A 15552-nucleotide genomic window follows, 5' to 3' on the forward strand; every position below is an offset into this window, starting at 1 on the left:
TCGCGGCTGCGGAGACTTAGTAAAGAGAGAACAATCAGTAAATAACAGAGCCCTGACACCTGTTCTCTTTAATACCTCTTCATAAAAAAATCCCTGCCCCCCCCCCCATACCCCCCCACCCCTTTTTGGTTCTTTTTTTTCCACATTAAATCTGCATTTGCATCTGGTGTGCGAGAACTCTCGTTTAATGTGGTTCGCATTACTCACCAGAAATGGCATGCCTACCATTTGAGCTATTCGCCCTAAACAGTGCGTTTTAATTAAAAGTGCGTGCGGCTGAAAAAGTTTCGCTCTGAAAGGTACGCAGTGTCCCCTTTTCAGTACCCGGCTTCAACCTTTACAAATGATAAAATGTGTTTATTTTTTTTTACCGTAACGCACTTGCTTTTATTAATAGTGATGTCTGACTTCAAAGAGCAAATGCGAATAGACTAACATTGTCCTGTTTCTATATCCTTGGAGTTCAAAGGCAGCGTTTGAATGGTGCCATTTCTGTAGCAGTCCTTTCAGACTCAGTCTGTGTTTAATGCAGGTAATGTGCTTTTGAAATCACACACATTTCAGGTTGCTTTATAGAATTTTAACAAGGAGTTTAACAGTTGTATGTAAATGATGTGGGCACAATGAAACATCCCATTTCCATTGCATGTAGACGCTTAATGATAGTCTTCTCACTCGTTCATTTTGTCATCCTGTCATATTTTCAGTCCTGATCCTTTCCTGTTTTCCTTGGGTTCTTTCTCTTTTATTTTCGGCGCTCCCATGAGTTCCCAAGCCCGGCATTATAATGCACTTAGTCGCCTAATGATTGATGCAAAGGAAACAAGACGGGGCATAAACGTCAGACAGACACCAGGAACGGAGGGTGCAGAAAAACCCTTACCGAAGAAAGAGTGCATTAATAAAGAAGTTGGTTGAGAGGGAGAGAGAGGGAGGGAGGGAGTGAGTGAGTGAGTGAGAGGGATGGAGGAAGAAGGAGATAAAAGACTGTGTTGAATGTGCACATCAAAGGGCCGTTAATGACGAGGGATGCCATTAGGGTTACGGTGGCTTTTGTTTCAGTTTCCTCACACCTGCAGTTTGTTGGGGGCTGAGCCTTTTTCTTGAATCAGCCAAATTTGCATTAGCACAAAATACACGCAGGAAGGAAGATAAAAGACTGCGAACTTTAAAAGAGTACCTTTCTTAAAAAAGTTTTTTTTTCTTCCTCCTCTTCCTTGTCCCTAATCTCAGTAATGAATGAAGGGCTCTCCCTGGCATTATTGATCCTCGTCTGGCTACAGAGGCACCAGCCTGCATGCGGTTACTTAAGTCATACAATAAGGTGTGGCGTACAGCCCCCGAGAGGACGGCAGAGCCGACAAAGCCAGGAAGAGAGGGGCCCATGGAAGAGGCTCCATCGTTAATTCGTTATTTATTTACTTCACGTTTTTTTCCCTTTCTTTTTTTTTTTTGTTGGAATGCAGGGGGGTTCGACGGAAATCAGAGCGTGAAATTACGATTAGCCCCTCGCGGCGCGCGGACGGGACGGGGCGCCGGGAGACTTGGCATGGCGAAAAGGTGTAACCTGTTTAGTTTGGCCCCGGTGCCGTCGGCCCCAGATGGCGGGACCAGCTGCCGTTGAATAAATGCCGGGCGGTTAACAGTGTGAGAAGAGCTGAGGTCTCGTTTTAGGTCGGGGATGCAAAACAAGAAAATCTGTCTCTGTGCCGTGGCCAGGAGGCAACTGAAAAAGATCACCTATTGCTTTACAAAATGGCTTAACTGTGAGGGGAGAGAAACAACATGCAAACAATTAGAAACGGCGTTGTGCACTCTGCACGGCAAACTGGTGTTAAACATGCATGTACTCTCTCCCCGCTGCCACTGAATGGCACATACAACATACACAGAATTCAGAGGACCTACGGCTTTAAAGTTTAACTGCTGGAAATACAAAAGCAACTTTCGCACATGGCTAACGTTCTCCGGCCCTGACTTAATGGATTGGAGAAAGGTTTTCCTGTCCTCATACTGTCATGGTGTTTGAGTCGCATTTCTAATTACCATGATGCATTATTTAGGAATTTGCCCTGAACATCCAAGAAATCCCCCTGGTTCTGAGTGTGAATCCTCAATTTCCTAAAATTATGCTGGACAAGTATGCCATTTACAAGGTGGTTAATATTTATGTGTTTGGCATAGCATTGTTAAGATAAAGAATTTCCTTTACTAGTATGAGGTCAGAGCACACTAATAAAATGTCTTTGTGACAGATAACCATAACTGGCCAGCATTGTTGTTATTAAAACAACAGTTACATGGCTATTCATACCTCAAAAACACTTTCTCCCTCCTGTTTGTGTTGATCCACATGTAAATGTAAGTTCCTTGTCTTAATGTCTTTAGGGTCAGTTGTGCACACTTACGAAATGTCATAATGGTCAGCTCTCTGTACATGGTGCCTGTATGGAGCATACTGAGAGGGAGAGAGAGCATCATACATTGCATGTTTCAGGGCATCAGTCAGATCTCTGAACCCTTGCTGTGTCCCCCTGCTTCACTGCTCCATAGCAGTGACTAGTTCTCATTCTCTGGTTTCTATTTGATATCCTGGCAGGGAACAAGCCTTTGATTTGACAAGAGCTTTGTTCCACCCAAAGACCTATTATATGGCGAGAAGAGTCCTTTGTCCTCGATGAGTAACAACGGCAAACAGACATTTTGAGCTCAAGGAGGGGACAAGTGTGCGGCGTTGTTTGCAGACCACGTCGTCCCAAATGCGGCGGCAAAACCCGATGAGACAGGCACAGATTACGACCCGGTAATTGTCCAAAAGACGCTGCAGAGGGGTGCAACTAAAATCAGGGGGGTTGATTGTGTGACATAAAAAAAGCAGCATACCGCAATGTATAATTCTGCCCTCTGGCTTCTGCCAGTGTCTGGTACCCTGTTTATGAATATTTCCCAAGAACAATGGAGGCCCCTGCATTCACTCCCACTGTTACTGTGAAGTTTTTTTTTTTTTTTTAACAAAAGCATTTTTAATGTTCTTCGGCGCACTCAGAGCCTGATGCAGTGAGAATGTAGTTTAGTCGCACGGAAAAGATCAAAGAAAAAAAAACTTTTCCCCTGTTTATCACCAATAATGATTAAAACCAGTCAACTGACTCTGTGAAATAATAAGGCTTTGAAGGTTGGTAACAAAATATTCATATCGAGGGTGGCGTAACACACTCTGATCAGTCAAGTGTGTCGATCTGACATCAGGGTGCTGGATTTAGCCCAAGCTAAACCCCATGTAAGGACGTATTTTACCATTTCCTCCAAGCTTATTTCTGAACTAATGGACATGTGTGAACGAACGGCGCCAAACCTGTTTATTTCCCTCGCGTCGTCCGCGGGCGGGCAGGTTCTGACCCTCACGCTTATTAGGGCAGGGGGCAGATTTTAGCCTTTATAGCCTCAGCCGCCACACACAGCGTGCACTGGGTTAAGGTGAAATGACCTATCCCTCCTCCCCTTCCCTGAGGGCATACAGCACAGTGGCAGGGCTTGGATCTTAAATATGCAGCCTCGCTCAGCCTCAAAGGTAAGGGGAGAGAGAGTGGGGGGGGGGAGAAAAAAGAAGTCTGGTATCGAGTTGCAGGAAAATCTCGAAAATTAGTGAGACCAAAGTTTCAGCTCTTCCATGTTGGGGGCTGCGAACAATGGCGGCTTTCTGCCGGAGTGCAACTTCAAAGGTCTGCTGAATGACTGCTCTGAGTTATACTTTGTTGTAGATCACTGAGGAAATTCACAGATGTTGTTCTCATACGAGACACTATTATAGCAGTTCAAGTACCCAGTAGCCTCCAGCATCTCTCTCTCTCTCTCTCTTTCTCTCTGAGCAGAGACTAGTGCAAGACAGATGTGGAAACCTGTGCTCTTTCTCCCTCTCCCACAGTCCAGGGAATAGAATTTTTAAAGAAGTGGATGCCTTTCTCATTGGGTCTCTCCTCCTTAAAGCTGCCACTTCTCAATGCCGAATTAGTTAGAACCAATTAAGCCCAGCTCTGACCCATCAAAAATATAAAACCTTTGCAAAGCAGCTGATGTTTTTGCATGTAAATCATTCCCCTAAAATGAAACGAACAAACGATGTCTGTAGTCGGTTATCAGCAGCAGAATAATAGATGTAATCCCTGCCTTAAACCTGAGTTTTAATTGGTTTTTACTTTACAGTGTAGCATTTTCTTGAATTATTCTTGAATTATTGCTTTCTTCAGCAATATTTGAGTTTAGCCTTCATGCTTAATGGAATGACATAACATGTGACTAAAATGGAATCAGTGCACACTTATAAAGCGTAGGCATTGTAGGATCCCAGCCTGAACCACTGAGGTTTCAATGTATGTCTGATTTTTCTTTAAAATTGGCTGAGGTTGGCATTGTGTTGTCCACCCAAAAAAGTTCAGGGAGTAAAAAAATGAGACTCTGTATAGTATATTATCCTCTTTGAGATGCGTGAATTTTTTGTACTGCTAATATACACTGTTCAGGCCAGTTTTCTGAAACCCATCAAAAACTTTGAATATGACGTTTGACTGTCAAACTCAAGTGCTAGCTACAGCTACCAGCAGATATTTGTGAACACAATTTGGCATTGGTAACATGACGTTTATATGCTTGACTGGTTGGCATGGTAATATGTGTACTAAAAGTATTACAGCCATTAGCAATAGGTCTCCTTTTATTGATTCATAGTAAGGGCTTTGATGTTTTACATGCTGTACTTACCTGAACTTTTCACTTTTTTCACTTTTTTACAGAATGCCTTTTTTCAGCCCACATGGCCCAACCAAGAAAGAGGACACTCGCGCACACTTGCTTCCAACAGAGGAAGAACACTGATTTATTTTTTGAACAATTGTTTGATTCTGATCTGAATGAGAAGCTATTCTTTGACATGGGTTACACTGATGGTCTGGTTAGTCGTTATTTTTGTTTATAATAAAGAAGTGTAAGAAGTGTGGCATACTGTGACTTCATCTGTACAAAGTTGTAAAAAGATATTGTCCATAATTAATTCTGTGTAACAGTCCAAAAACAGAAATGTGTGTTTAAAGTGATGTGCTCCAAATAAATTAGGAAAGGGGTTTCCCACTGTAGTAAAAGAATATTATGTTACTTGGGTTTCCTTTTTGATAAGTCTAATGGAATGAAATGATTGCATCTACTTTCTGCTCCTGTATTTGTCATATTCTGTATGTTTTTACAGTCTGAGAAACTTCAACAAATTAGATGGAAAATGCAATGTGTTTGAATACTTCTACAGATGCTGTGTTCGAATAGTTGTGTTGTAAATGAGCCTTGAACATAAGTAAGCTTATTAGACTATGTTGATGATTTTTGGATTATAACTATTCAGCACTGGGTTTTACTCATTTTAACTATTCTTGCAATATTTGTATCAATGTTTGTTTTGTATCACACTCACAGAGTGAGTAAAACAAAGTTTGTTCATGGCTTGAATTGCTTGTGATGTTTACATGTTCTGTTAATCACACATTTTGTCATAACCAATGACTGAAGACTGACACATGCACCACTATAAATTAGCAAATGGAGTTTGCCTCATTTTACAGGTGTTTTGCAACAGGCCATTTTCCAGAAAATAAATAAACAGGCTGTGCTTTTCAAACATATCCCAGTCACAGACAGGGAATTCACTGGAAAAAGTCATGGAGTTCTTGATATGATTAGTTTGATGTTAATAGGCTGCCTGGATCTACCACACAGGTATTAACAAATCAGATCAAGATTCAGTGGTAAGTTCAGAAAAAGACTAATTGTGAGTGTAATTTTCTTTGAACATATTAAGTTTTTGTCAGGTGATTAAAACTGGATTTCTTGTGTAATTACTGAAAGGTCATGACATGGTACATAACCATTTAATATTATAAATTTGTCGGTGTGTTTCCCATTGATAGAAAGCGATAGCTACCCGACAAACTAGCTACTAAATTAGAGATTCCTTTGTTGGGAATGAATGCTATATAGGCAATATTAAGAATTTTCACATTCACTGAAATCGTTTCAGTCGATACTTACAAAGACGCATTTGTCTGCTGCCTACCCTGAAATCACCAGACAAATACTACAGAAGCTCCACATTCTTTACCACATTGGACATAGCACGTAATTGCACAGATCAAAGGTATTTTTTCTTTGTGTATGCCACTCCAAATGGGTTACTCCATGATTATGTTACCATAGAAATCTTCACATGAATATGTTGCAAATATATGGTCAAATATATAATCTATAATACATTTTATTATTTGCAATCTGTCTGGAGGCTGAAATGAAAAGAGGGTGTTTCTGAAATGAAAACAGAAAAAAAAATAATTTGTGAAGTTCAGTGCTACTGCCCCCATTCTTTCGGATCGCTTAGAGCCGGGGTTGCCGCGTGGCCCAGCAGGAATCCCCCTTCTCCCCATGACTCTGTGTGGAGCCGTGGGAGAGAACTTGGCACGCTAATCCCTTCAAAGGAACCGATCTAATTCAAAATCTACAGCTCCAAAGTCTTCAGAGGACAGCGATTGTTTCAACAGGAAAGCCAGATAAAGATCTCTATGTTGGTATTTAAGACTTCAGTCGCAATACAATTGAACTTAACTATAGTGAGACTTAAGTTACCCTTTCTTCAACTTTCATGTTTTCGTGCATTTTTCAGAAACACTGTTTTAGGGCGTAAATACCACTTTTGAACCAAATCTATTACATCTCATTTAGTTGGAGTTTGCATTCGGTCATTTTCGTCAGTAAAGTTTCAAAACAAACACCTCGGAAGCGCAGACGCGTGAATTTATGCGATTTGTCTTTCAATCTTAGCGTATTGCTGCCGTGTCTAAGTGCGTCGGGTCGTTGAGATTCGGTTGTCCAGCGAGAGGAGGGCAAGAGCGGCTTAAGGCGGAGCAGCGGGCGGAGGATTTGGAAATTGTTTCCACTTTCTTAAATATAGGAACTCCTCCCTCTCCAGGCTTTCGCGCTGGCACCACTCTTTAGGAAATATAACAGAGTCGTCAAACTATCGGGCAATTCCACACCTACTTCAGCGAAGTGTGATCTGTGATCGGTGCTAATACAGATAACGTATATCAGTCAAGAAAACGAGTCTTGATTGATGAAGTTGTTTTCTGTGCGTTGCGTTACCTTTAAGGTACAGGAGAATGATCTTTGATCTATGACAACTAAATAATTAGATCAAAAACATAAACCAGGAAAAAGAATCCAAACCGGACATAAAGTGGTTAATAAAAATTGGAAGGAGATTAAAAAAGCTTGCTCTTAAAGCTATATGATTTTCATTTTAAGACCTGATTTACAGCTGAATGGCTCTAATGGTGACTACAGAGCGGGGAAGTAAACAGTCTTTGGATCAAAGGCATCATTAAAGATTTAGCTCCCAACTCGGGCTCCCAACACTTAAGCGCGAGGAAAATGGAATGTCCATTTGCATACCCACTATGTCATATCATCAATCTAAGAAAGTGTGGACCCAATAAAAGAGTTGCATACGTGTTCTGTTTTCAGTATGATTATCATTTACACTGGGTTTTTAAATTACCATTCTGGCTCCATTCAAAAAAAGAGAATGTCGATCCTGCCCATTGCAAAAGGGCGAAGTTTGTGTTGACTCACTTTATTTTATCCCATCAACGAGCTACTCCCCATTGCTTGAAGTTATCAAGCAGCACCGTACTAGAAGATCTCGAGAGATAACAATGTCACATTGTCACATAAGGCTCTGCTACAAATCCTTAATTACAAAAAGGGGGATCAGATGACTAAAGCATCCAATGCCGGGGTCTCCAGGCGGCATGGGGGTCTTTGATCAAGAAAATCCAATTATTTGTGTATATACATTTCCCACATAGTGATTACTTCATTAATTGTCCCGCCTTTATCTCCTCCCTTCCCATCCCCCCTAATAATCAGTTCTTTTATCCAGACCAACAAACACACCATAGGAGCTTTGTGGATTCAAAGGATTTGCTTTCCCTTCTCAAAGAGCCGCTATTCTTTGATGATTGGGCAGCGGCAAACTTCAAAGTAATAAATCTTATTTCTGACTGGCTGGCGGCCCACCAAAGTCCTTATCAAATTCTAAGAAGTGATCCCTCACTCTTCAGATAGTCCAAGGATATCTCGGGGAGAAGGAGCGCAGAAGGGAGAGACTTTTTCTACATGAAGACACTTTTCGGTCCTTGTACGTTTCTCTGAATTTGTTTTAGTGATTTTAAAAAAAGAAAAAGTTGGCCATGGCAGCAGTGGCTGTACTGCGGAATGATACACTCCAGGCATTTCTCCAGGTTTGTACATTGCTTTTCCGAAGATTATTAGCTGGTTTTCTGTGATAAGTTCCCATCGAAATCGGAAACGTGAGTGCTTAGGTTCATTTTGAATTTAGCATTTTTTAAGGTGTTCTGTCAGTCTCTTGTGAGAATGTGTGCTCTCGCTCTGAGTAGCGAGATATAAACTGATACAGTGAAACTGAACAAACTAATACATACTGTAGATTTATAAATAAACTGGTAGTTTTATATGCTCTTAAAACGGACGTCATTCTACGATGCAGTTCTTTCGCAGCTCTGTGTAGGGAAGGACAATTACCAACTTTTATCCGAGCGCTCTAAAGCTCTGGCGTATGTTAAATTATGTCGCTAACTTTTATTATTTCGTCGTAGTTTTGTAGGGTTGCGTATTGAGGCATAAATTCCACAATGCCCTATTCATATGTAGAACGAGTAATCGCATATAGAGTAAAAATACGACATTTTCATTCCGCAGGATCGTACGCCAAACTCCTCACCGGAGACCAAGCATTCTCCTCTGGCGCTTCTGGCGGCCACCTGTAACCGGATTGGGCATCATCACGGATCAAGTCCATCTGATTTCCTACAGGTCCCATACGACGCGACCCTCGGCTCTCCTTCAAGAATTTTCCACCCTTGGAGTAACGAAGGAAACCCGCAAAGCGCCCTCGCGACCAATTCCACGTTGGGACTGTCCCCGAAATCTCAGCTGTCTGCACACATTCAGTCCTCCTTTGGTTCTCACCACGAGCTTCCCCTCACCCCGCCGGCGGACCCTACCTATCCGTACGACTTCTCGCCAGTGAAGATGTTACCTTGTTCCATGCAATCATTACAGTCTAGCTGCCCTCCCACGTACGTCCCTGCTGTTACATACGCAGCGCCGGCACCGATTGCACCTGCGATGCCAAGTTTCGTTCCCGGACACTCTGGCCTTATACATCAGCAGCCGAGACAGTTATCCCCGAATCCCGGGGAGGACATTCCGTGGTGGAGTCTTCAACAAGGAAACCCTGTCAGTCACCCTTCGTCACTCGCCCCCCATCGCTTCCCTTTGCAGAGGAGCTTGGTACTTGGGCATTCGGAATTTGCGCAATATCAAACTCAGATAGCCGCCCTCCTTCACACGAAATCCCCCCTCGCCACTGCCCGGAGGTGCCGGAGGTGCAGGTGCCCGAACTGCCAGTCCTCCAGCTCCAACGACGAGCCGGGGAAGAAGAAGCAGCACGTCTGCCACATTCCCGGGTGCGGGAAAGTTTACGGGAAAACTTCGCACCTCAAAGCGCACCTCCGGTGGCACTCAGGGGAGCGACCGTTTGTGTGTAACTGGCTGTTCTGTGGGAAAAGCTTCACCAGGTCCGACGAACTCCAGAGACACCTCAGGACACATACGGGAGAGAAGCGCTTTGTTTGTCCCGAGTGCTGCAAGAGATTCATGAGGAGTGATCACCTGGCCAAACATGTCAAAACACACCAGAACAAAAAGAGCAAACCGCACGAAAAGACTGTAGATCACGTGAAGAGAGAGGACATGAGACACGTTTAGTAAAAAGTAACCCTCAGTGTAATTATTCATATTCAAACGGACTTGTTAGTGCAATATAGTGTCCCTTCAACATAACACTGACGTACAAGTTGGAATATAATAAATATTATTTTTGGTAAACATTGTTTGATATTTCCCAACGATTGATTTAAATTTATCATTCAGATGGCTGTGCGTTATAGAAGGTTTTGCTTTTGTAAAGTGTAAATATAATTTCAGATGTCCATCTTCGTTCACGTGCTGGGAGCTTTCAGAACTTTCATGGCCCATCAGCTGGTGTTCCCTGTATATATGACGTCCAGTAAAACAAGTTATTGAACTTGTGTTTCAATCATTGTCTTCGGTGGAAGATTGAACTTTTTTGTAAATATTATTTAATAGCTTTTGTTGAATGAAAGTGTCCGAAATGTTTTCGCTCCGTGCGGGGTGTCTTAGCATGCTCTTGAAAAGAAATGCTTATGTTGAAATGATCCAAATACTGTGTGGAAAAAATAAAGAATTTATCCTTTTCTTCGTGAGGAACGGACTTATTGAGTTGCCTGTTGCAAAATGTTCTTTGAGAATAACTTCAAAGAATATGACATTAAAACGTAGGCTACTTTTGTGACATTTAATCTGTCGATGTGACGAAGCGACAGAGCTGTAATAGTAGCCTAGTCCAGTGACTAAATTCAGACCCAATTCAACAATTATCTTCAAACGATAGCAGGTCTTAACATCTCAAAACTGAAGTTAGGATGCATGTTTTGTTACTAAACTGGTTTTCCAGAATTCCCACTGAACTCACCAGTAGCCCACTAACGTTGTATTGAGAGAGGGATTGTAAAGAATAACAGGAAAAAGTTATGCTTTTCTGCAAATTATAATCGCATCGTGTGTATCTGCATGCAAGGACAATGCAAAGGTTTGCAATTTTGGAGATGCCATCAAAGATTCATTTTTCTCAATTAACCAATTAATTATATCACAACAGACTACACAGATAACACAAATATAGATATTTGACTACACTTACCAATTTCCAAGAGTTGAGTATTCCAAGAATGGTATTTGGCAAACCTACTTATACCTCCGTAAATCAGAACATAATTTATATTGCTATGGAATCATGGTGGAATATTTACCTGGCGGTTGGAGATCACGTCACGGCCGTTTTCACCTGTTGTTACAATATTTATATTTGTATTGTTTATTTTTTGTCATTGTCAAAATATAGAGTTGGCTCAATCGTACTCTTGTCAGATAAAACTGACTCACCGTCTTCGCGATTAATTGAAATTGAACAATCCAGGACCCTAACAAGTAATATACGTATAATACGATAGACTGGTTCGCATAGTGATACGGTACAGTTTTTAGTAAGATTTTAGTAGAATTAAAAAGATCAATAAATGTTCATAATAACTGTTGCGTTACTGTCAACAACCTGTATTAATTTCAATGCATTTAATCCATTCAAATACCAAACCAGATGGACAATGCAAGTCACAAAATATACAGAATGTACCCTTCGAGTGGTCATACTGCCACCTCTACCCCTCCTCTCACTACTAATACTTCTTATTTGTTCTCACTGTCAGCAACCAGGACACACACACATCAATGCACCGTCTTGATATAAAGGACTTATCCTAATAGGCCTCTAGAGGTATATAGATGTCAAATGTAATATATAATACCAATAATACACATACACGTTCATGTTTGTCGCCCAGTTTTTGAGTTCAGTTTCTAAAATCTGGCTGGCCTGTGTGCTAACAGTCTCTGGATTGTTGAAGACATTAAGAATATAATTAATCCTCTTGAAGGTCAGCCTAAGTGAGGTTACCAGGGAAAAAATATGACATTTCCAGGATTAACAGCCGGTTTCCTATGGGAATCCATCGTGTTCAAGGAAAAGAGGAAGCACAGCGAAGATATCACAAATATCATGAAACTAGAAATGGTATGGCCAGCACATTTGTACCTATTGATTAAGTCCAATGTGCCAGCCGTGTCGTGCAGACGAGGTGCGAAGGACTCAGAGGGTCACGGTTCGGGTGGCACAGTAGTTATTCAGACATTAACTACTATAGTGGAAATTCAGTCACCTAAAGAGTTACGGATTGTGAGAATACACACACACACACACACACGTGTATAAACGCTTCTGCCAAAAGGATTGTCCATAACTTTCAAAAGGGAATTTAAAACGCAGCATTTTGCCGTAATTATTAAACGTTAGTGTTATTCTGAGGTGAAACAACCCTCTTGGGAAAAATAAACGAAAACGCTGTAAGGAAACTTCCTATTAGTTATAAACTACAATAAGTTATCGCTTTGAGGGAGAATTGGATCAGATTCTGATACATTTTATAGCCGCCTCTGCTAAATTAATAAAAAGTGAAATTCAATTAATCTATATGACACACACAACTTCAATTGTTTATAAATGCTGCCTGTAAAAAATAACACAATTAATGCTTCAACAGTCCAGTAGGCTAGTTGACACCCGTGTTTAAATACTCGTTTCCCTCGCAACAGCGCCCCCCATTGTGAATTGATAACTGATAGTTCCATTATGAAAACGATGCATGCAGTATACCTTTAGCTCAGCGCAGAATCATAAAACTAACACAGTACAGGACCCCAGATTAAAAGGGACGTGTGAGTCTGAATTAACTCTTTGTAATAAACAGTCTCTGGCTAATATGATAACAACAAAGGCTTAACATGGCCAATCCTTCATTGCTATTTTTAATATTTTATTTTAATTTATACAGATCAGTCATTTCCATTTAAAGACTTGTGGTCTGGGTGTAGTATTACATCTGGATTAAGTGGGAACTGAGGCTATCCGTTAAGGATATCTTTTCTCAATCTTTCATGACTTACATAAGAATTAGGCTATTAAACCTTTCTATTCAGACCTCAGATCTTGGGAGCCCTGCATGTAAGCTTGAATTAAGCGGCCAAGTGAAACTACTGAGAATTGCATTAGGCCTATATATTTGAAAATTAATTTCATTTATCGTATTCAATTTAAATTAAGAGTTCATAAATTATTTCCAATTTATTTTTTCATTGTTTGTTTGCACGGAGCATCCAATATTTTTCATTCTACAAAATTATATAGCCTATTACTAAACTTAACTACTTTCCAAGGTAATGTGAAATGACTGATTCATTACAAAACTCTCTTTTGGATCGCAAACAGACTATTGCATAGGTAATGTTCGATTACTTATATGTTACGTGTTTGCACTAATCTGCATTATCTGATGATCGGGCGTTTCACCTTAAAGCGGTCAGGCAACCAGATAAACCCAAGGAGTATGAAAAATGTGAAATGTGAGGCGGGCACATTTAGTAAAAAATTTTGTTCTCTCCGGCGTCCTTTTATAACTGCACAGTGTGGTACACCGTTGCTATGGTGATGAAACTTCGCTACGGTGGCTTGCACGTTAGCTTGCTAGCGAAGGAGCGAGCCAGTTTATGATAATGTCCCTCATAAATAAACGGAAATTAACTTTACCCATTTATTAGGATATTTTTGTTTGTTTTCCGTGGTGTAGCTAAAGTTAACTAGCCAAACATTATTTAACGTTAGACAGCTTCGAAACGAGGTTGTTGAAGTAGCCTATCTTACAGGCAGTTGGCTAGTGTGCGCCGAACTATCTTACTTTTAATTTAATTTAGGAGCAAGTAACTGTCAGCTACTGGCTTCACCCAGCTCTAGAAAACGTTAGTTAGGGTGCCTGAAATTTTAAAACTTTGCTCTTAGCCAAATAACGTATATACTGGTTAGCCATCTGAGCTACTCCCAGTTAACTCGACAGTTGGTAACGTTGGCTATAGCTGATAACTAGCCGTTACCGAAGCATCCGAATATGAACAGGTGCGTTGCCAGCGGGCATTTAATATACGTTAGCCAATAAAGTGACAACAAACAAACGAAAATTAAGACAGCAGTTGATACACGCAAAATGATGAAGCTGACTGTTTGTTCTTGTGTTCAGATTGCAGTGCGTCGTGAAGTCCCTCAAATATCCTTCAAAGGTATGTTTACTGTTTCTTGTATTTTGATGTGTGTATTCCAGTTAGCAGACACATAGGCGCACGCTTATATTGCTAACGTTAGGTAACGTTACGAAAGAATAGTTAAGAAAATTAGCTGGCTCTACCCAGCCCCGGCTGTGAAACGGCAGCCCTAGACATCCAAGTGATAGTTCATTTTAAGTAGTTTGGCTAAACTAGCTACCTAGCGTGTTTGTAGCTAACGTTAGCTACTTTTAAAAGACATCTTCAGTACGACTATATGCCGGACAGGAGTAGCAATCAAACTAAATTTCAGTAATATTTTACTCAAATAATACATTATCATTCTTGATTTGGTTACACAGGATTCTGTCACATAATATGGTGTTGTATTACTGTGAGTTAAAAAGATATTTGAGTGCCCTTATGTATTTGTGGTCTTTGAGGTTTGTTAGGAATCGTTAACATCATTAACATAAATTTTTCACACGTCAAAATATGATCATAGACATTTGAAAAGCAAGCGACCTTCCACTTTTTAACTTGATCTGATATTCAGCAAACTTTTGTATCAGCGTATTTTATAGCTGGACCTCGCGTGGTTTGAGAGATACTGCCCGTGTTACCGTTAGGAGGTTTTTATAAAAACTGTTCCAAATATAGATGTTTGCAAATGCGCTGTACAGTTACTCTGATTGAATCCAAGGGGAATTTGGAACTTGGAAATGCAGCCGTAATGCAGAGGAGGTGATGCTTTACTGCGTCATTTTCCGACATATGGTAACTTCTCCGTGTTGTTGTGAAAGGTTTGCTTTAGTCTCAGGCTTGGCTTGCAGGTGCAACACTGAATGTGCTCATAAAACTGCGAGAAACAGCATAACACGTATTCGTAATGTCACTGATTTTGTTTATGTCAAAACAACCTCAATTGTGCCTTCTTTGTTAGGACATGGGACGGCTTGACATTGTTGGTCCAGAAGGTCAGTGATGGAGCCAGATATACTAAAACCGGTGTCCCTTTACTATGGAAGGATCATCAGACAAACAAATGTGAATTTTTACCAAACATCCTTCCGTGGTGGGAGCATTCACCTTGCCAAGTTTCAAGACAGTCTGAAAGGGTCATGCCAATATCATGTTGATTACACATGGATTGATTGTTTGTGTGTGTGTCTGTGCCTGTGTCTGTGTCTGCACATATATTTTGAGCAATGACCCTCCTTTCTGCATATTAATGTGCATTGATTATACCTGGTGAATTTAAAATGTTTGAAAGTACTTGAAAGCATATGATGTAAATATGACATGATATTACATTATTATGTAAGGTAAATATGAGATGAGGGGGAATATGAGGTAAGGGGAGGTCATATTCCCAGTGGGATCAGTTTAGCTTGATTAGGGATCTCAAGCTGTTATTGTTTCCATTGCATAAACATGGTAACGGTGAGTTTTATGTGAGATAAATCAGAATGAAAACTTTCTCTGGATATTTTTGCTGTTGTAGCACTGCCATAAGGGTAAGTGGTTTTATTTCCTTGGAAGGACTTTATACAATTGAATTGCTTTCAAAGCTTTTGGGTAGTTGCTCTGTTGCTCCTGATTTTTGTTTTCCTTTTTATGGACTTAGATATCACATTCCATTTGCCG

General features: G+C 40.7%; 2 protein-coding genes across 2 annotated transcripts in view; both read left to right on the top strand.

Moving 5' to 3' along the window:
- Positions 1-4903, top strand: part of myo3b (myosin IIIB) — a 104026-nt gene extending 99123 nt beyond the window's left edge. Inside the window, exon 37 of the mRNA XM_036545153.1 lies at positions 4791-4903. The gene's annotated coding sequence lies outside the window, so the exon portion shown is untranslated. The remainder of the gene's footprint in view (positions 1-4790) is intronic.
- A 3242-nt stretch (positions 4904-8145) lies between these two features.
- Positions 8146-10176, top strand: LOC118789331 (transcription factor Sp5-like). The gene is made up of 2 exons (XM_036545703.1): positions 8146-8336; positions 8815-10176. The coding sequence occupies exons 1-2, from the start codon at positions 8286-8288 to the stop codon at positions 9883-9885; spliced, it is 1122 nt and encodes a 373-aa protein (XP_036401596.1). The 5' UTR covers positions 8146-8285; the 3' UTR covers positions 9886-10176.
- Positions 10177-15552: the final 5376 nt, after the last annotated feature.

This window comes from Megalops cyprinoides, chromosome 14 (assembly GCF_013368585.1).
Source record: "Megalops cyprinoides isolate fMegCyp1 chromosome 14, fMegCyp1.pri, whole genome shotgun sequence".
Taxonomy (NCBI): domain Eukaryota; kingdom Metazoa; phylum Chordata; class Actinopteri; order Elopiformes; family Megalopidae; genus Megalops; species Megalops cyprinoides.